The 22,948-nt window shown below is 44.8% G+C and overlaps 1 protein-coding gene across 1 annotated transcript in view; it reads right to left on the bottom strand.

The window, feature by feature from the left end:
- Positions 1 to 22,948, bottom strand: part of LZTR1 (leucine zipper like post translational regulator 1) — a 36,855-nt gene that overhangs the window by 5,283 nt on the left and 8,624 nt on the right. The window contains exons 10-16 of the mRNA XM_058039849.1: positions 9,365 to 9,475; positions 8,101 to 8,193; positions 7,105 to 7,200; positions 5,885 to 6,068; positions 3,912 to 4,081; positions 1,909 to 2,065; positions 503 to 629 (exon numbers count right to left, since the gene is read on the bottom strand). Coding sequence (XP_057895832.1) covers positions 503 to 629; positions 1,909 to 2,065; positions 3,912 to 4,081; positions 5,885 to 6,068; positions 7,105 to 7,200; positions 8,101 to 8,193; positions 9,365 to 9,475 — 938 coding nt within the window. The remainder of the gene's footprint in view (positions 1 to 502; positions 630 to 1,908; positions 2,066 to 3,911; positions 4,082 to 5,884; positions 6,069 to 7,104; positions 7,201 to 8,100; positions 8,194 to 9,364; positions 9,476 to 22,948) is intronic.

The raw sequence follows: 22,948 nt of genomic DNA on the forward strand, positions 1-22,948 counted from the left end.
TGCATAAAGCATGAGAACACTCTAGGCTCTGTCATGCACCATTTTTCATTATGTTTATTCATAACCAGTCTTAAATATCAGAAAGTGAGAAAGAAATTCAAGTTCCACATGATAAAATAGGAATTGTTCACTGTCAGAAGGCTCCTTCTGACCTCAGTGGACATCTGTTGCTTTCCACTTCACTGAAACCACCTCATGTTTTCCACCCTTTTTCCCTTCCTGTGATTTTACAGATGCTTTGTCTTGCAGTGCAGCTTTTCACACACCCTCTGCAGAATCTCTGCAGTTCTAATTTCTCCCTATCTTTCCCTGCTGGGTATCAAATGGAAAAAAAAAAATTTAATCACTGCTGCTTAAAGGCTTATTACACTCATTGAGCAAAGCTGCATCTTAACACTTCATGCAGATTTAAGTTCCTCCCTGTGTTGTGAACCAAGGCAGCTGAGCCCAGGCTGCCCAGCCCTGCCCAGCCCTGCACACCCACCCTTGGTGCAGGGCTCACCTGGAGCGAGCTGCCAGGATGGCTTTGTGGGCTGGCCGGGGGTGCCCGTCCAGCAGCAGGATGATATCACAGAACTCAGTCCCAGCTCCTTCCAGGTAAGCCTTCATGTCCTGAATTAAAGATGTTCCTGAAATGAAACATCATGAAATGAAGACATGATAGTTCCAGCTGACCAGGTACTAACCAGCTAACACATGGCCAAGCCAAGCTCCAGCCCCTCTTTCCTTTGGGACTCTCACTGTGAATTTGAGTCCAGTCCTGCCTCACAATCTTGGAGCAAAATCAGCTTCATCCTTCCCCACCACAGCTGATTCCCCACTGCCCCTCCCAGAACCAAACCTGTCAGCTCTGCTTTCTGCACTGACAGCAAACTGCAGCTGTGGCCACACTGACAGATGCTCTCTATAGATATGAAAGCTGACTTTCCCCCTCCCTTTGCACTATTTCCAACTACAAGGAATATAACATTTTGTGTCTTAATGAAAAATTTCCCCAAATCAGCAACAAAGGCTTCTTTTATCCAATATTTTAATCAACCTTTGTAAATACACAACTGACAAATAGAGCACATCCAAGTCTGCTCCATACTCACTCATATTTTCAAAGTTCATCTTTCAGTTTTTAATATTTGGGTCTCTCACACCATTCCAGCTCTGGATACAGAACTGGCTGTGCCACCTTCCCAGCCAGTGCACCTCACCCCCCTGGGATAAATGCCAGACAAAGCCTTTGTGCTTGACCTTCCAGGACAAGCTTCCTTCTCTTTCTCTTCAGTTCCCAGTTATTTCTGTGCAGCACTCCACACCAACACTGCCAATGCCTGAACTTTGTGGCCTTAGAAAATTTCATTATTACATTCCTTGTGTTGTGTGTCAGGATGTTAAAATGTTGAGTAAGACTAGTCCCAAATCAGCTCCTGATGAATTTCACAATAAAGCTGTAAATCATGTCTTTCTCTCCTCCATATCTCCTGTTCATTTCACACGGGCACACAGAGCAGTGCCTCATTCACAAGATCCTCCTCCCTCCTCCTGGTGAACACCTTCAAGCAGCCTGTTTCCCTGCTCAGCTCTGTCACCCTTCAGCCACTTACTGTGACTGTCCACTGCCTTTTTTTGGATCATTCTTTACACCCTTCTGCTCCTTCTCTCGTGTCTCTGAACAGGATCAGGATGGTTTATTGCAAGAACACAATCCCATGTGCATTGATGGGACACTGTTTTGACTGAACCTCACTGGGAACAGAACTGTTGTGCTCTCAGGAGAGAGCCTGAGCATTTATCCCAACTGGGAACTGCTTGCTGGGCTGCAGGGGCTGCTTGCCACACTCCTCCCCAGGCTGAAGAAGCCATGAGCAAAGCCCCAGCAGCAGCTGGAGTGAGCCCCTGAGGCTGTTGGGAGGTTACCTATGTCCAGGGGCTGGTCAGAGTGGGTTCGGACAGGAGGCTGCTGCTTCCTCCGCACAATCTCCACGATCAGGGATGAAGAAAGATGCTCAAACTCCTTCATCATTATGACTTGATTAAAATGGGATTCCTTCACCACAAAGTTCAGGCAGTGTTCCTTAAAAATGCACCAATATTAATTAAGAAATTGATGGTTTATTGTTTGAAGTCATCTTAGAGCATCCCATAAATCTTACATGTTGCATATGCCATCAACCATCCTTCCCTTTGAACCTCCACAGGGATCCTGCAGCTGGAATTATCCAACAGTGATATCCTCATCCTTCCTAAAAGACCTTTTAGGCTCCTCCTTGAACAGAAAATTCAGGACGATTCTAAGCATCTAGAAAAATTTGACTAGAAATATTAACAGGGAAGAGATTAACTGCCCATTGAGCTGCTCCAAAGCTTTCTAAAACAGGAATCTCAGGAGATACTGAAAACTTCACGGAGATAATGAAGATTGGTTGCTACCTCATAATAACTTTTAACATAATTAGACGCCAAAATTTAATTAAAAGGGTGAAGAGATCTTAACTCTTGACACTCTCCATCAAGGGTCCAAAGAGCTTACAGGATTCATTGTATGGGTTTTGCCTGAACCTTTTCCATAAAAGGAAAGGTTCAAAAAGGCATAAAGGTCCATAAAGACATAAAGTTCATAAAGGTCCATAAAAGCAGCAAAGAGTTCAAGAGCTCCAGAAGGCTCTTGTGTAATAAACTTCTTACAAAAATCAGTGTGGTGAAAAGGTAACAAATGAACCAGACCTAATGCTAAACAGTTAGAGACCAAAAAAGGGCACTTTATTTCCCAGTATGAACCAAAGCTTCCCCTCATTCCACTTTTATAAGCAATAAATACAATCTACACCAGCTCACCATAAGGTGGGTACAAGTTCACCCAAAGAATCATTACTACTGCCTGTTTCTGGCAGTTTATTCCACCTGGGCTCCAAATGTACCTGTCAGGACTCACCTGTGAAACATTTTAAACCATGACTGGGATTCCAGAAAGGACAGCTTTCTACAGAGGACCCACCCATGAGGACTAATGAGCACCTGAGCAGACAGGATGCCAGCTCAGGGTGATCCTGCCCAACTGGAGCCATGTGCAAGAGCTTCTGTCACTCCAGAGGTGGCCAGGGCAGGTGGGGGCACCAGATCCACCAATGCTTGAGCTTCTGGGCGGCTGATGGCACCAAAGGCTGTGTCAGCATTTACAGAGTGCTGCTGGCCCTGCTGCTTCCTCCTGGAGGCATTTCCTCTCCCAAATCCAGAGCACACACAGTGTGAGGAAGTGCTGCACACTGCTTTCTGCAGCCTCTGTGCTTGCAGCCACCAGCAATGCAGGCACTGCTGTGCACAGGCTGAACATCCTCAGCAAGCACTGCACAGCCCTGCTCTGCCTCTGGGACTGGGGGCAGGAGCTGCTTCCCTGCAGGCTCAGCAGAGCTGGCTCTGGGCACTGCTCTGGGTCAGCACAGCCAGCACCTCTTGGCCTGCAGCCAGGGGTCAGCTCCACCCTGATTGTCACCCAGCACCCCAAAGCCTCTCACCCACCACAGCAACAGAATCACTGGCACATTTTGTTTTTCAGTGCAAAGGCCTGAGAACAGAGTTTAGGAAATGAAAGAACCTATCTGCAGTGTCAGTATATGTAACACAGCAAGAGCAGGAAATGCACTGGTTCCATCTTGCTGCAGCAAGAGTGAACTGATGAGGAGCCAAAGTCACTCTGCCCTTGACATTCTACAAAGCAGATATGCAAAAATACTGAGCATGTATTGAAAAAGCCTACATAATATCACAAGCCACTGTAGGACACCCCATGCTAAATATACTCAAGCAACTGTAATTAAAGGAATGATGATTTGCAAAAGCTGATACCTTTGGCCAAATGTTAATTACATAATTTCCTTTTTTAAAATGTCTTATCAGTTACTTTGTATGCAGAATGTGATTACCTTTAGCTGATCCAGCTGAAGCTTGTTAGCATTCTCACACACAATGAGCACATTCTGCAGATCCACAGATGCTTCAATGTACTGAAGGCAGAGCTGTTCCAGCCGAGAGAGCTTGAAGTTTAAGGCCAGCTTGTACACATCCATAATGAGTAACACATCCTGCACATGACCTGAAATTGCAAGAGGGAAAACTGCTGGAGGGCCCACAAAACAGAGATGAACCCTTCTGAAAGTATTTTTTAAATCACCTGGAGCAATTGGAATAGCAGAACAGGCACTGGCTGGAGTATTTTTATAGAGAAAAGAATTCCATTCCTGGTTAGATAAAATCTGAATCAATACTAGAAGATGAGGTTCAAATTTGAAGCATGCAAAAGATCAAGATTTTGTGACAATCTGGATCACAATTTTTGGAAACCCTCCAAAGAAAGTGAAGTGATTCTCTAAAATCCCTGTCAAGGCCCAGAGCTTGCAGCCCAATGACTCACAGTGCCCAGCTGCCAACAGCCCTGCCAGAGTCCTTGGGGTTTACACAGGATTAACAATCAGCTCCCTGATTCTGACAGACCCTGATGAAGGTACTCTGTGCTTTCACTCCATGCTTCAGCCTGCACAGACCTGGTCTAGAGGGGCTAAAGTGAGAGAGGGCAGAGAAGACCCTTATAGGCACTGCAGTGGGGTTACTGGGACACCAACTCAAGGAATAATCCCCCATGGCCTTTGCTTTCCTCACAGGAGATCTCTGCCCATCTGCCCTAACTACTTTTTAATAGAGAAAAGCCCTCTCACATGTCACGTGCCTTCCCTGTGGCTAATTGGAAAATCCCATTTGATGAGCATGCCCAATTCCATTAGCTCAGCCTCGGGATGGCTCCCCAGGGTGCTGCTCTCTGAGCTCAGAGGAGCCACTAGGAATACAAATGGGCAGGGCAGGGCCCATGGAGGATCCCAGCAGAAGGGGGAGCACCAGGGAGAGCCCCTCATGGGCTGGGGAAGAGGGGAGGCTGCCTGGGAAGCCTGTAACAATGGAAGAGCTCAGGGGTCCAAGCCTTCCCTTGGCCTGAGGCTGTCTCAAGGTTCTGAGATCAGTGAATGGCTGGGAGCAGGATCTGGCAATGTCAGCAGAATGCAGGAGCAATTCCCTCACCCCCAGCCAGTGGGATCATTCTCAGACAGGCCTCCTCACAGGGAGAGCCTTGGACCAAACGGACATGTATCACTTTTTTCCTGAGAATTATCTTTGCAGAAAGCAAAGCTCTCAGAGTGAAGCTGAAGCAAAATTCAGTGCTAGGACAGCTGTACCTCTCTGTACTTCAGCAGCCCCCATGGCTGCAGTTTCCCCAGCCCCAGAAGCTGGAGTTCCTGCTGTATCCAGTTGTATCCATCCCCTCTCCCATTGCCCACGGCCCTCACCACTCACACAGCCAGGAGCTGGATTCCCTGTGTGGAAGCTGTGAGATCTCTGGCTGTTAATTCCTCACCCACAAGTGTTTTTAACTCCTAGAACTTCAATGAATGCACCAAAAGGATTTTTTCCTTTCTTGAGGCATTACTTCAGATTGGATTTTTAACAGGTGATAAATACTGGCTTGCACACCTTTCTCTGTGGGCTCAGTTTAAAATGGATCAAAACAGTATCAGAAAAAGGAAATTAGCCAAGCCAGGATAAGATACATGGTCCTTCCAAGCAGGATGCTGTGATGTTCAAAATACCACAATATTTTTGTTTGTTAGAGTTTTTTACACCTTTTGGAATGATCAATAACTTGTTCTTCCTTGATATTTGAAAAGAATTAGGGGGAAAAAAAGCATAGTTAGTACTCTCTGATAAAAATCTGCTTTTTGTTTAATCTCAAGTTAGTAATGAAGTGCTCAGCAAGGGCTGATCACCTGCAAATGCTGCTTCCTGCTGTTTCTGAACACATCTGGCCCCTCCCCTCCCCAGGGCAGCGTTAGCTCCCCCTGCTCCCTACCTTTGCGGGGGTACTTGATCTTATCAGTGTACAGGAACTGCATGAGCACCTCGAAGGGCTGCGCCTCGGCCTCTCGGATGGGCACCTCCAGCAGCGGCTGCAGCCGGCACAGCTTGACATTGCCACCAATGCCATCCCTCTGGCACGTGCTGTGTCCCTCCTCTTCTATGTCCTGCTTTGATTTCTAGTGAAACAGAAAAACCACCCAAACGTGGCACAAGCCTGTGCCAGTTCACACAAGTTACCACCAAACCAGAGGATCCTTCTCCTTACTCCACATTCTCCAAGAGTCAGGATCTCTTTAGCTTCAGGATTATCTTGGAGATAACAAGGAATTCATGTCTTAGACTTACTGTTCCATATCCTGGGACACACATGGATGAGAATACAAGGAAGTTCCTGGATACAGGTCAGAAGCAGGACATCAGAGCAAGGGAGGAATGAACTGCACTGAATTCACATTTCTGCCCCACTCTGTGAAGGAGGGACAGGTGGGAGTAGATTCCACAAATCCTGCCCTGCAAAGGCACAGCACAAAGTGCTGCACAAAAGTATTTTAAAGCACTCTGTTACTTCAAGTTTCACTTTGACAGCCTTTTCCCACAGCCTTTCCAGTGGCAAAACAATTAACTGGGAGGCAGTGAGGCATCCACATCTTACTGCAGATTGTGTGCTACTACCTCCCCAAAAGCCATTAAATGTTTGCTGCTGAAAAGATGGAAGTAGTCAAAATTAAATGACAATGATTAGAAGGCACCAGACTTTCACCTCTGGAAAAAGTAAAAAATACAAAAGTTAAGGGAAGAGAGGCAGCTGAAACCCTTAGCATTGCCTTTCTTCCCTCTAATCTGTCTGATCTTGTGGGCCATCCCCATGACACAGCTCTACCACCCCCACAGAGAAGGGTATACACGCCTCTCTGGGGCATTCCACAAGATTAGACCTCAGACAGCTACAAGAGCTTCCAAGAACCACACTGTCAAATCCAGATAACTGGATTAACTCTGGCTCCTCCATGTTACACTCCTGATACACATCCAGTAGTCTTAGTTAATACTAATGATCTTTATTTTACTTGCTCAAGAGCACCTTAGCATCAGACACTGCTCCTGTCCTCCAGCTGTCTCAACAGATATTACTTTTCTCCTGACAACCTTATTCCCAAACCTGGGCACAATAAGCCTTACCTTGCTACAAGGCTACTTTTCCAAAACACTCACCTGTTTCACCCTCTCCCTGGCCTGCATGATTTTCTTTTTCAGCCACTTGCAGCGAGCGGTGACGATGGCAGTGTGCCCTCGGACTCGCTCCTCCTTCTGCCAAAGGCAAAGGCAGAAATCACATTCAGCTTCTAAATCACATGGTGATGGCAGATGGCAGAAGTCACAGAAACCTGGGCTGAACCCCAGGTTATGATATATTTCAAGTTAAAGGCAGCCTTACATCTGCTCTGCACATGCAGATGAAATTCAACGCCCATTTCCCCAAAGGCTGATGGCAAACACCATTTGGGAAAGAGCCTGGGTCACATCCACTGAGTGGAAGCTGCTGTGTCACTTATACTGCTTTTTATTCTTACATCTGATCTTCTGTTTAATTTTCCCTTTTCAAAATAACAGTATGGTTTTTTGCTATTGTTTGCCATAATTTATTTCACCTGTTGTTGAGGATCTGTTCTCCAAGCTTTGCAAAGCTTTTTCTGACTTTTCCTTTTTGCAAAAGGAATGCGGGTAAATTCAAATTTCTCATGTTTATTTTCAGGAAACCTGTTCTCTGTTAAATGTTTTAACTGTTTGCATTACTAGAGAACCATTCCCCTGTACTGCTTTTTCTCATTCTCTTTTATTTCAGTAATTAAAAATGGCTCTTGAAATGATAGTGGGTTTGCAAAACACTGACCTGCCTTCCTAGGAGGCAACTGGGACCTGGGAGTGCAGAGGTCATTGGTAAATTTTCATATTGCAACTCTGTATAAAATGCTTTGATAAATTCAGGTTAAGTCAGTGACAGATCTTCTCAGTTAAAAAGTTTCTTCTCCATTGCAGCTTTAAAAATTTATCTGGATCAGTGAAACTTAATAAACCAGGCAGACAGTTCACCAGTGATTCATTCCCAGGGTTTCTGGCACAACCACTGCACAATTTGCTTTTTCCCAGCAAACACACCACACACACAGTAACACCCCCATTGGCACCTCTCCAATAAATTCTACTCACCTCTCCCAAAACAAACTCCAAGTCACTGAACTGTCTGTTTTCCCACAGCCTTCCATAGTCTTCATGGAGAGTGCATTTAGGGTAACAAGAAAACTAAAAAAAATAAAACCCCACAGAAGACAGAATTAATTTCAGTGGCTACATAAACTTCAAATCTCACATCACTTGGAAGCAGAGGAGCCTGAGGTCAGATCCCCTCAGGGTCTGCAGCTTCCTCACAAGGGGCAGTGGAGGGACAGCTTCAACCTCTGCTCCATCTGAGCAGGGACAGGACCAAGGAAAGGCTGGAGCTGTGTCAGGGGAGATTTAGGCTGGAGATAGGGAAAGGTTCTTCCCCAGAGGGTGCTGGCACTGCCCAGGCTCCCCAGGGAATGGGCACAGCCCCGAGGCTGCCAGAGCTCCAGGAGTGTTTGGGCAGCGCTGCCAGGGATGCCCAGGGTGGGACTTGGGGGTGTCTGTGCAGGGCAGGGGCTGGACTGGATGGTCCTGGTGGGTCCTCCCAGCTCAGGACATTCCTGATTCTATGATTCTATAACCAGAAGGGCCAAGGTTACACCTACAATCACTGGATTTTGTTCCTAACTCAGCCTCAGTGTAGCACATAAAGTAGAATGTCACAAGAAAACCAAACACATGCAAGGGCTTCCCCCAGGGTGAGGTTAAGGACAAATAACACAGTGTAACACTGAAGAATGGTGCCTCATCACAACTTTCAGATATGAGGATTTGGAGGCTGGGAGTCTCACCTGCTCTCAGGACTTGTCTGAGGGTGCCATGCAATAAAAATAGACTCGACTGTATGTGGGATTTAATCTAGTGTGAGTATCCTGAATTTAAAAATTTCAATTCCCATAGCTATGTCAGATAGGAATGGGAGAGCTGCATGGAGATAAAAGCACAATACAAAACTGCCCCAGAGCCCTGAACAGGACAGCACATGAAGAGGAACAGCCAATTTTAATGAAATAATATTTCAAATTCCATCTGCTACACTTTTCAATGATTTGTCAAAATTGTCATGATCTCTGTACGACTTCAGAAGGCAGTAGAGCGCTTGACCTTACCAAAATATCTGTCCAAATAACATTTCTCAAAAGATTTTAAAGACAGACATTGACCTTTGAAAGCTGAATCTGAAATACAGGGGCTGCCTGCAAGAAGGACATGGACTAAATGCCATGGAGCTCATGGTGAGCTCAACCACACTCCACAAACAGGATTCATGGAATTGGTGTGGAAGTGAGTAAGTTTATCAGCAAATTACCTGGAACCTGTACATCTCTCCACTTCTGATGTTATTGTCCACTGTGCCACCAAAGATGTACATAGCATCTGAGATAACTGCTGCTGCATGGAAGAGTCTCCCACTGGGTAACTGGGGAGAGAAAATAGGGAATAAGCAGAAAGAAAAGGACAAAAAAGGCAAGGTAATAAATAAAAGCCTATTCTTCTGCCAGGAAAAGGATCTGCTATTAACAGATCAACAGTGAAAAGGGAAAATCACAGAATATCTGAATTGGAAGGAACACACAGGGATTGTCGGGTCCAACTGTTAAAGTGCTTGGGGATTGAACCTGCAACCTTGGCATTACAAGGACAAACCAATGCAGCCCAGGGTCACACACTCATACACACACACACTCACACACACACTCACACACACACACACTCACAAACACACACACGAACAGACACATGCACACACACACACACACTCATACACACACACACACACACACACTCACACATGCACTCAGACACACTGGCATGCACATTCACAGACACCCACATGCACACTCACACTCACACACGCTCATAGTTACACACACACTCAGACATGCACACACAGAAGCACACTCAGACACTCACACACACTCACACACACTCACACACTCACACACTTGCATCCTATGACTGACATTTGCTGTTTCCTAGCATGTCTAGAACATATTGTCCAGTCACATTTAAGAACTGCATTCACTGCACCTTCTAACCACAGTGGTGCCTACACAGGTCTAACTATCATGGCAGTTACAAAATGTATCATTTACAAAATTAAAGCCAATGCCATTTTCCACATAAACCCCACACATACTTCTAGAAATAAGCAGATTCTGCAAATGTGAGCACTGTGCTTATTCCAAATGGTGTCAGCTTATTCCAAATGCTGTCAGAACTTGAAAGGTGAGTGATCATCTACCTCAGCAGGCCTGAGCCCCAGGCCTGTGAGTGCCCACCTCCCCCACAGCTTGAAGGGCTGAACCATCTGGCTAAGGCCCCAGGAATGCCCAGTGCTGAACAGGAGCCCAAGGCTGGCGCTGTTGGCAGAGCTGGCACCTCAGAGCCACAGCTCTGCTCTCCATCCTGCCACCTCCACAGAAAGAAAAGCCCCCCACACTGCAGCTATTTATAGGGCTGAGGGATCACACCATCCCTGCAACGAACCCCACCTCAGAGCTGCAGCTTTGGGTGATTTTTGAAGAGTCACTACAAGCCAAAGCCACCATGACCCTCCTGCAGAACACAGACTGCAGCATTTTTACTCATTTCTTCTGAGGCTACACAAAGGTGTGTGAACACATCAGCATATCTCACTGAGAGCTCACAGAAAGCCTTCAAGTGGTGAGAGAAACTTCTTTTTTTCCCTCTAGTTTGATCAGGCTTTTCGTCTTCCAGGCAGTAAATCTCATTAAATCTTTGCCTACAAAATAAAAAGCCCTCTGGTATAAGAAATCTTGGCTTCTTGTACATATTTATAGACACCACTCAAGTAAAGTCAAACATGAAACAAGATTATGTTTATCTGGAGAGGCAGATTTTCCAGGAAAGCATGCTGACTGGCAGTTCCCATTCCCACCAACTCACCCCTCTCACCACAGTATCACACAAGAGCCTCATTTAGCCTGTTACTCACCACACTTTCCATGACTTGTTCTTCTCCTCAAACTACAGCTTTTAAGGAGACAATCCCCCAGTCAGTAACTAGGACATGAGTATTTTTCTCAGATGTACAAACCACAGGCTTGCTCACCTGAAAAGGCACATTTGCCTGTGCCAGTTTAACAAACCCTCTGGATTCCTCTGGATAAACAAGGTGCCTTCTGTATCCAGCATGTTTCATGGATACTTTATCAAGGAAACTGCAGAGTTAGCTCTAATAAATACTGTGATGGGTTATGGAATAACACTGATCTGTCAGTACATTCCTGCCTGGACCCAGTTCAATACCTCTCTGAAAGAGGATGAGATTACTGTCAAATATCATCTATTTTCTATGGCCTCTGCTTGTTCTTAGCAATAATCTCATTAACCAAATAAGATGTACTGATTGAAATAATCAACCATATTATAATGGGTTAAAAATACATCTGTCACCCTCATCAACTGGAGCTCCAACCTCATCCCAAAGTAACCAGTTTGCTTGCCAAGACCCATTCCCACACAGCTAGGCAGGCTGGTGTTAGCTGTACTGTAACATCTTCCTCACAACTAACTGCAACCAAAACCAAACAAAAAGAACTGTTCTAGCACAGCTCAAATGCAGCCCACCTGCTTTACTTATTCACGTAATTTTCCACTTTTTTTAAAATAAATAAATAAATCGTATTTTAGTATTGCTTTTAATTGAAACAATTCTCAAAATTCTCTAGTATTTAGTTTTTTAAGATGCCATTGAATTTAACAATCACTTTTTTTTTTTTAATCAAAAAGCCTTACATCTTTGAAACAACTGGTGCCAGAAAGCAAACATGAACCACCTGAACATTTAACTAAGTAAGATGTACTTGCCAGTCACATCATATTCAACTCCAACAATCTCTATGGAATGCTGTAATGATGATTTTTCTTTTGTAATGGTTGGTACTGACCAAGGAACCAGAGCTCTGCAGTTACTAATAACTTAAGTAATCAAACAACTTTACTTTCTAAATACACAGACCACATTTTTAAAGACAGAAATGTTAAACATGGAATGACAGCTCGGAACAGAAAAGGCCATGTCCAGTTCTCAAAACATTGTGCAGCTGAGAGTTTCAGGGTGTTTGTTTTACTGAATCAGAGCAGAATTCAGGCCAGCAGAAACCCCCACGTGGAGATGACAACGTTGCAAGTGACATTTTGGTGCCACCTGCATGGGGAACAATGCTCAGCCCTCCCAGGAGCAAGGGTTTGGCCACAGCAGCTTTGTTCCAGTGCAAGGAAGGAAAGCTGGGCCCTCAAGAAAAGATTCAGGAGGAAAGGCAGGTTAACAGAGCTCAGGAGCACAAACAGCTGTTGAGACATTCTGGTCCCCATCCTCATCCACCAACACCAGACACCCAGAACCTGCCCTTATCTTGGATTTTTCACTGGGAGATCTCCCAGGCTGCCAAATCCAGCTGCTGAATACACTCAACCCAGGTAGAATTTGTAAGAAATAGCTACAAAATACCTTCTACTTTGCTAGCCAGGATGCTCAGAAAGGATGAGAGGAAATGGCTCAAATTGCAGCAGGGAGGTTTAGGTTGGATATTAGAAAACATTTTCTGCTTAAAGGCATTAGCACAGGCTGCTCAGGGCAGTGACAGAGTTACCATCCCTGGAAGTGCTCAAAAGGTGCATGGCACTTGGGGATATGGATTAGAGGTGAATGTGGCAGTGCTGGATGAATGACTGGACTTGATTATCTTGAAGGTCTTTTCCAACCCTACCAGTTCTGTAATTCTATGAGTCTAATTTCATCTGCTGGCACAAGTCCAGATGGTCCTGTGTGAATCCAAAGGGATTTGTCTTTCTCATTCCTGTTACATGCAGGAATGCTAAAAATCACAGACAAAGAGGCACTGCCAATCTGACTGTATTTGTCAGCTCTAGATCCTGCACTTACCTCTCCATCCATGTGATCTCCTTACTTTATTAACACTGCCTGACAGAAGAAATTCTGGATTCAATCCTGACACTTCCAATGATGGGGGCTGGCACATCACCCTGTTTCATCTGCTGGAGTGGTTTCTGTATTTAAGGTTAATGAGATTTGCATCTGAGGAACTTGACAAGCTGGAATCTTTGCTTTCAAAAGCAGAGCTCATTGGTCACCTTTGCTTCCCTTTCAGTACACCCTTCCACACTGCAGGCATGACTCAAGCCATCATTTTCAAAATAAAAGTATTTCACAAGTCTTTTTTCCTCTCATTTCTTGTGCTCAGACTCACACTGTAGCCTGTCCAGACAGCACAAATGGAGTTTGTCCTGTGCTGCTCATCAGGCTTCTAATTTGACTCCCAAAGCTGTGCATTAAAGTTGCCTCTCCCTGTGCCAGAGCACCCAACAATTATTCAAATAGGTGAGATTACAGCTCTGAGCATCACCTCTGGGCCTGAGCACATATACTTTAAAATAAACTCAGTAATACCTGTGCAAACCCCTTCATAAACTCATTGATTTAAATTTTGATCTCACCAGGAATATATTCAGCTTAGCTTGAAGTCCTTAATAAATTAAGTTGAAGCAATGTAAAGTCAAATTAAATAGTGAAAGAAGTAAAATGAATCATTTCCACTCAAGGGTCAATAGTAGCCTGCTCTGTGCAATTTAGAACTTGCACACGCAGAGCCAAGGCTTAAATGGTTCTTGGATTACGGCTTAAGTTAAATAGCTCATGAGAAATTGCAAACGGGAAAAAAAGGAGTGGAGAAGAAAAGGCATATATGAAAGTAGAATTTCTCTCTCCTATAATAGGTTTAATTTCCATTTTTAAAGTCTTTTTCACTTTCAAGTGTTTCTTTATTTACCTCTGAGTCTGCTGTAGGTCTTTGTTTTACTGTTGCTATGCTGAAATCTCAACCAAATACATCCCAAGGTTATTTTAAACCCCATTCTCTCGAGGGCATAGTGGGAGCTTGCTCTGGGGCAGAAACCCTCTCAGCCACTGCTGGGTAGGACACCTGGTTACAAGGTTTGAAAACAAAAGTGTGTAAAAGTATAAATGGAAAGCATGAGAGACTGGACATGGGGCAGCAGTCCTCTGCAGCTGAAGCTCCAGAAGATCATCCCTGTGTACCCAGAACATTCAGGGTCAGTCCAGGGAAAGCTCTCTGGTCCTGTTTGGAGCCCACCACTGTGATTGAACCATTAACATTTTAGCTGTGTGGCTTCCTCAATGTTTGTGCAATGACAGAGACACACAGCAATGAAATCTTTTGCATTAGCTGCTTTTGTCTGCCCTCTTCCTCCCAATGGCTCTTCACAAATCACAGAATCTGAGACTGGCTCAGGCTGGAAGGGACCTTGTTCCACCCCTGCCATGGACAGAGACACTTTCCCAGTCCAGGCTGCTCCAAGCCCTGTCCAGCCTGGCCATGGACACTTCCAGGGATGAGGATGAGGAGCTGAAGGGTTTGCTCACAGGCAAAACACAGATCACAAGCTAAGATGGTGAAGAGGGAAGATCCATCAGCTATTCCTAAATCTGAGACAGCCTTCCCACATTTTGTCTTGATGAAAAAACAGGCCAGATGGATCACCCCAAAGTGACAACCTGTGTTTTATGTCAAAGCTGACTGACACACTGGAAGAGGATGAAGTAAAGCCCTTTCTCAGCTGGCAGATTGGGAGCACACGCAGAGCCATGGCTCGCTCAGCTCTTCTGGACAGCCAGCAGAACTGGGTCAGGGACAAAATTCAACCTCCTTGTAGTGAGATTCACTCTCTTGGCTGTGAGGAATGCATTAACTATGCTATTATTGCAGGCTGTAACTGCTTGTGCTGTTGCAGTGCTTATCTTCTCTCTCTGACTCCTTTCTCAGAACATTTTAATGTGCTTCAGTGCTTTTGGTGAAATTTCAACATTATGGGCAATACTAGGACATTGCTAAAATCAAATCCTCTGCAACTGTTTAAAGGTTCTCCTTTCTTACTTTTAGCTCCTCAGAAGACCTCTTACATTTACAGAATAGATTTATAACTGTGTAAATGTTAATTTTCCTCACACTCAGCTATGAATGAGCAGGTATTATGGAAGGAAATTGTTGCACTGAACTCAAAAGGCAGTAATGGTGAGCTCAGATTTCTTTCCCAACCCAGGAACATCAGTGAGCTTCTCTATCCTTCAGTATCATTAAAAGCTCAAAGCCAAAATGAAATAAGACCTAAAGCCATCAACAAACCAACCTGGTGAACCAACATAAACTAAGAGGTAAAAGAATTATCTATTTTTCTCTGAAACTGGAAGAAAACCAAGCTACAAAAGGTCCAAATGAGCTGTCACCACTGGGAGATTGGGAGCTGTTGATACCTGAGATGTTTTCACACTGTTACACCAGGCAACAGCATCAAACTCAAACAGATGGACAGACAGAGCTTTGGATTGTCTTTAGGTTCAAGGAGGTTTAAGGATTTAAAATGTTTTCCCATGCTGGGTGCAGACAATCTCTGCTTTCAGACAAAACTGGAACAGACACATGTTAGAGTGAACTTCAAGACATGCAGCTCTACAAATGAAGGGAAGCAGGCAAATGCTGAAGGATTTTACTGAACCTTTCCATAAGCTGTTGTTCCTTTATTGGGCCTCTCCTTGGGCTGTCATTCCTTTCAGATTATGGCAACAGAGTCATTCAGTTTATCACTACAGGTACTCAAGAGTAACCAAAGTTTATAACCTAAGAAGTACCTTATTAATTTAAAAAATCTGGCCTGGTGTGAACTTTGGGAACACAGCTAACCATGAGCCAGGCAACTGCCCTGCTGTCCCAAGAAAGTTATAGAGAAACTCTTCCTGGAAGCTACTTGCACCACATGAAAGAGGTGACTGGTACCAGTCAGCAAGGAGTTACCAAGGGCAAATTTTTCCTGACTAACCTGATCAGACCCTTCAAAATGCTTCATGGGTTATAGGAGGGCACTGCATTCTCAGCAAGTCTATGCTTGATAGCAAATTGTCTGGAGCAGTTGAAATGCTGGAGGCTGATATTCCAAAGGACTTAGCCAGGCTGGGAAATGGGCTGATGGGCACCTCAGGAGGTTCTGCCAAGTGCTGTCCCCAGGAGAGTCATTCCTTGCAATGGTACAGGCTGGGGAATGGCTGTCCAGAACACCAGATGTGGTGGACAGGGAGCTGCAGAGGTTCAGCAGCATCCTCTGGCAGCACAGCCAGCAGCCCCTCAGCTGCTCCAGCAGGCTCAGGGATGGGACTTGTCCTCCTCTACTCACCCTTTGTAATCCCCAGCTGAAGCACTCTGGGATCCCCAGTACAGAGAGGCCTTGGCCTATGTAAGTCCAGAGGAGGGACACCAACATCAGGGTTGTGATCAAGGGCTGGAGCACAGGATGATGAGAGGAGAGAAGGCAAAGGAGACACCTTCCTGCAGGGAACTCAGAGCTGCTCTTCAGAGCTGTCCAGTGGGAAGAGAGGAGCCAGCAGACTCAAATCAGCACAGGAAGCTCTTTCTTAGTGTGAGAGGAAAATGTCTTTGATCATGAGAGTGGACAAGCACTAGGAGATGGCTTCCCATGATAGTGGGAAGCCAGGAGAAGCTGCTGGATATCTAAGCTGGGAGATACCCTGGGATGGAATGGAATGGGATGGGATGGGATGGGATGGGATGGAATGGGATGGGATGGAATGGGATGGAATGGGATGGGATGGAATCGGATGGAATGGGATGGGATGGGATGGGATGGGATGGGATGGGATGGAATCGGATGGAATGGGATGGGATGGGATGGGATGGGATGGGATGGGATGGGATGGGATGGGATGGGATGGGATGGGATGGGATGGGATGGGATGGGATGGAATGGGATGGGATGGGATGGGATGGGATGGGATGGAATCGGATGGAATGGGATGGGATGCGATGGACAATGCCCTGAGCAGCCTTCCTCAACCAGACCTGCTCTGAGCATGAGGTTGGATTCAAAACCTTGGAAGTCCTTCCAATCCACTTGCTTTTGTGATTCTAAGACTTCATCCTGTTGTTTAACACGTTGCAGGGCTGGGAGCTCAGCTGTGCTCTTGTTACAACAGAAATTTAATTTACATCCAAGATGGAAACTTAGCTTTTACTTTTCCTCTTTGGTGGTACAGACAAAAAAAACCAGGGAATAAAAGCTCCATCCCAGACACACAGAATGAACCTCTTCAAAGGCTATTTCCATTCCTTTGCCCCACACAGGGTCAACAATACTTATTCTGCTTCTGAGAGAAAAAAATTCCACCCTGTTCTTAGAGATTTCTTCTGGTAGACTACTCAAGACATCTCATGAAATCTTCAACACTACACTAATGCCAGAAAGCCAAAAATATTTTGTCTGCAGTTTATTTATTGAGATTGCCATAACTACATGGTCAACATAAATGGATCTATTGCAGCTTAAGAATGATGAAAAGCAGAGGATCACCTCTGTAAGCACCACTTCCTAATATGGAGCCATTAATACAGAAAGAGACTGTCAGGGATTGAAGAAGATAGAAAGAAACCTACAACTTAGCAAAAGCACAGAATCACAGGATGGTTTGGGTGGGAAGGGACCTTAAAGCTCATCTTGTTCCAATCCCTGCATGGCAGGGACACCTTCCACTGTCCCAGGTTGCTCCCAGCCCTGTCCAGCCTGGCCTTGGGCACTTCCAGGGATCCAGAGGCAGCCACAGCTGCTCTGGGCACCTGTGCCAGGGCCTGCCCACCCCACAGCCAAAAATTCCTTCCCAGTATCCCATCTAACCCTGACCTCTGGCAGTGGGAAACCATTCCCTCCTTGTGCTGTCCCTCCAGGTCTTTGTCCAAAGTCCTTCTCCAGCTCTCCTGGAGCCCCTTTAGGCACTGGAAGGGGCTCTGAGCTCTCCCCAGAGCCTTCCCTTCTCCAGGTGAGCATCCCCAGCTCTCCCAGAGGGGCTCCAGGCCTGGAGCAGCTCTGTGGCCTCCTCTGGGCTCTCTCCAGCAGCTCCAGCTCCTTCCTGTGCTGAGCCCAGGGCTGGGGCAGCTCTGCAGGTGGGGCCTCACCTGAGCAGGGCACAGGGGCAGAATCCCCCCCTGCCCTGCTGCCCCCTGGGGGATCAGCCCAGCACAGGGGGGTCTGGGTTAAATCAACACACACAGAAGAAAAGTCATAATAACAAAAGCTTGTACCATTATCAGCTGTGGTTATGGTAAGTGACAGGGGATGCAACAGAGACATCCTTTGCAATTGTGCTCTACACTGAGGATGAGCTTTTTCCATCTGGCATTCACTGGAGAGCACAGAATGGAAACAGGAAGGTAAATCTATTAACAATGACATCCAAACACGTGGCAGCATAACCACAAAGGTCAGGGTATGAGGCTGCCTGTAATTTATTTACAGCAGTAATAATAGTAAATGTTATTTCCTTTAAAATTGTTTTAGTACATATCAGTTGCAAATTTGAAGAGCAATGTTAATGTATAATTCATCAGAGGGGATGAGGCAGTTTGAAGAACAAGGCAAACTCCAGCCAAATCCAATGAACACATCACAAAAGATCCTATATTGAAATCTGACAACAGCTGACAGAAATCCAGTGACCAACCATTTGCTTCTCTTTGGCATGTGGCATGCATTCAAAAATCCAATAACCACAATAGCACTTTTGGGATCTTAGTTTGACTTCCTGGATACACCAATCTACCAAACTTCTGTGAAGAGGTACTGAAATTTAAATTGTTTTGAGGAAAACATTCTTTTTAAAAAATATCAAATCCTGGTTTAAGTGTAATGACTTTACAAAAAAAAAAAAAAAACAGATAAAATGTTCCAGTAAATAATTACTTTCATTCTTTAGAATTTGTAAACATTTATTTTCCTTTCTTTTTCAGTCTGGATATTTCTAGTTTCAAATTGAAGTGGCTGGATCTTGTTTTATCTTTCACTGACAGATTAAAAACCCTCTGTTCCCCAGGTAAGCCAGGGAAGATTTAATTTCCTACACATGAAAGAGACTTCAATTCATAGTTGGTCACACTGGGCTTCCCATCTTCAATCATTCTTCTCTGAACATCCTCCCTGTTTGCAAACACAACGTGGGGAGAAATTATACTGGATATATACACAAGGATCATGTATTTATGTTACTTAATGGCACTACACTGTGTGTAGAATGAAGAATATCACAGCACTTGCAGCCATTTCAGACCACCAGGAGCTCTCTCAGCTCCCCACAAGAACTGGGAATTTAAGTGATTGTTTTCAGGGATGCTGTAAGGGAAACCATGGAGCCCAGACCACACACTCTGTTCATAAATGTATCCTACAGCCAAACTGAAACTTGGACTGTTTGCACCCACCTTATGAAGAAATCAAATCCCTGAGTGGACTGTTATTACAACCAGTAATTGGCAAAATTCTGGACAATTAGCAAATATTGGAGAAAAGCTGTGATTTTCTGTTGTCTTTCAAGGTTGGTGGCATAAGTTTATCCAGAATAACTGCTCCTCAATCAAAAAGCATATTTCAACTCCTTCTGTTACTCAATTTTATACCACCTTAATGCAGGTCACATTAAATCTGTCTTGTTACAATTCCTCACCAGTGAGTGAGTTACAGAAATATTCCTTCTGCCTATCATCCACATCATTTGCATTTTGCTTTCTCTGGGAGAATACTGTAAAAGGATGTAATAATGAACACCCCTCAGAAAGGATATGAACACAGAACTGACAAACAGAAGTGGAGCTGTACAATAGTATTACCTGCAGGTATCCTGATGTGCAGATTCTTATAAACACAAACATTTTCAAGATGTCTCTCTCCAGTTCACTGAGCACAGACCTGCAAAGGGCACTGGTATGAAGCTCCTACATTTTTAAAAAAGGATGCAAGCCTGAGCACTGCACATTATTTATAAACACCTAAAGTATCAGTCTTCCCTCTGGATTGTGAAATGCTCAGTTTTATCTCTCCCAGCAGAACATGATACCTTGATAACCACCCTGCCCACGTGTGAGGCAGATCCTGTTAGGGGGCTCACTGCAGGAATTGGGGCATTGTGCACACAGCAATGTGTTTCTCTTGCCTGAAGGTACCTCAAGGGGTGAAACTAATCCCTGCACAGGGGACTGGGGCAGACTCATCCCCAGGAGGATGACTAAGTAAGTCCTTCTAATCTTCCTCAGCTGCCCACAAACCACGTCACTGTAATCTGTCTGAAAAACCTCCAAAACTGAGCCTCCAAGTAAGCCCAAGAAGGTTACCAGCACATTAACCTCCCTTTTGGCTTATTAAAAGAAAAATTAAGAGCTTTGAAAATTGGAGATTTTTACTGCTCTTGGCTTTGAAAGCCCTAATTGTGAGACTGAAATGTTTCCCAGAACAAGTTTTAGAGATTTCCCTCATAACTTCAGGAGAGATGGATGACTTGCCAGTCCCTGCAGCCCCAGGGAGATGATGGAACTGTGAGGAGGGAGAATTTTCTTCTTCCTGACATAACACCCTGCCTCTGTGAAGGCAGGGGCTGCTCCAAACATCACCTTGGATTCTGTGGGCTGTGCTCCCTGCCAGACCCAGAGCTCCTGTCATTCCCTGCAGAACACTCCTCTCTGTAGCACAAGCCATGACTGCCACGTGCACATGTGTTTGTCACCTGTGCAACACAGGGCACTTTTCCTCTTACTGCCTGTTGATTTTTTATGCTGCTCCAACCTCCTTCAGAAAATAAAAGATATTTTGAGTTTAATAGAAAAACTTGAGGAAACAAAAAAATCTATTTCTTGTTTTTGACATCCTTCAGTAGCCCTGTAGAAAGAAAATCCAGCATGCCAGGAAGCCTTGGCAGTGTATGCAGGCAGGCAAGGACTCAGACAAGACATTCCTGTGGCTGCCTTAGAAAAGGAGAACCTGCAGCTGTGAAGATCATCTCAGCAAGGATGGGGAATAGCTCTGTGTGCTCTGTACACTATGTATGTACATATATTATATATAGCTTTGAGGAGCTACAGACTGCAACTGTGTAGCTCAGCAAGGATGTCCTGTTATCCACTCTGGAGACATCCTAAAGCATAAAATGGCAGCTCCTGGTTTATTTTTGAAGTACTGACCTGCTCCATCTCAGTCTGCCCTCTTCTTCTCAATAAGCCATTTCCCATCCTCCATCCCACAGTGAGGCACTACCAGGAATCCTGAGCACTCTGGGCAGAGAGCTACAACAGGTCCATTGCCAGATCTATTCCCAGGTTTGTTCTCCCTGTTTACTCAAAATGCAGAAAATGCCAGACTGTCTCAGGGCACCTGCAGCACCTGACACACAATTGCTGTCTGTGGTCAGGAAGTGTCTCTAGGATCTTCCTAGTACTCACTCCACTTTGCTGTAATTAATGCCCAAACTGTGCCCCCTTTTTCCAGAAAACAATCCCAAGATTCTTCAGCCTTGTGTGACTTGTCACCTTCTGTGTCAGCCATAACAGGGTAGCACAGGACATACAAGTTCCACCTGACACCTGTTCCTGCTACTGGCACTAACAGGTCTGAAAAGTCCAAATCACTCCCTGATCACCCTGAGAAGCTCCTCAGGGCAGCCTAAGTTCAGAGAACAAGACTGGAATGGCAGTAATGACTCTCCTTCAGCATAAGCAATCTCTTCTGTAATCTCTTTTGCCAAGCACTGTAACAATCACCACTGAATTTATAGCTTAATCAGCACCAAACCTTATTTTGGACTCCAGAAGCTTTACTCACTCCATGCTAAACATCCAAAAGAAGAAAGAATTAAGGATATGCATCACATGACCATAAGTAAGAAAGTAACCTCACCACAGTGTGGTCAAGCAATGTTGTAATGCAGCATTTCTAAGATCATACCACATAATACAGACCAAGCAGAAGGTAAATCCTACTATCCATCAAGTGGAAAGGAAAAAACCCAACTCTAAAAGTCAAGGTAGGTCATTCTGCTGCACAATAACAGAGGTCACTGTCACTTCACACACAGCAGAAACCCTCAAGTGCTGAGACAGCATTGCACTTATTGACTTCTACTTTGTTTCAAATTAACATGAGTAATTTTATTCACAGAGATGGATAAAAAAGGAAAATCCAAGTTCAGAGTGTCCAGGGAACAGAATGGTATTAGAGATTCATTGCTACCTTTAGAAGTCTTTGCCGAAAGCTCATGGAAACTTTAAGAAAATTATTCTGAGAAATTACCTAGTTATGACTCCAGAAGACACAAAACAATTTAAAACTTACTTGAAACACCAAAAGTCTGCAGTTAATCAGTCTTTCAGGAAAATTTACTATCATGTGTTTCAACAGCATCAGTTTCACCTCCCATTTCTACCAAATCAGCTTCTAGATGCTGTACCAGAGAAAGAAACTACAAAATACAACATGGGAAACATGGACAACTAACCTGGGATTACAGACAGACGAAGAAAAGAGCTTTGAAATCTGAAATGAAATTTAGCAGGGGATAACTCAGGGAATAATGCTGGTTTACAACACTGCCAGGAGCAGGTCTGCTCCTGGAAGCAATAAGCAACTGTGTCCCAAAGAACCAATGCCTGCTGAAGCCTCACATGTCAAATGATAACAGTGGCAGGAACAGAACAGGTTCTACAGTCCTGAAGGCAACTGTGGCTTTAAAAAGTTGAAGCAGCAGCTTTATTAATTTCATGTGACAATAAATCAGCTTTGTAAAGCATTAAATAGGCTGCTGTGAAATCCTTTGGTCAAATAACAGTTCCCAAGGAGGCCCAAGTGCATGGTTAATTTTGAGCTCTGTGTGTGGAGGATTCTCCAGCTCAGCCAGGGCTGTGTCTGCAAACACAAACCCACCAAACTCCCCACACAGCTCTGGGGCTGAGCCCTGTCACACCTGTGCTGCTAAATCAGTAACTCTGCACCTGATCCCAATGCCTGCAAC

The sequence above is a fragment of the Melospiza georgiana genome, chromosome 23 (genome assembly GCF_028018845.1).
Source record: "Melospiza georgiana isolate bMelGeo1 chromosome 23, bMelGeo1.pri, whole genome shotgun sequence".
NCBI classification, from domain to species: Eukaryota; Metazoa; Chordata; class Aves; order Passeriformes; family Passerellidae; genus Melospiza; species Melospiza georgiana.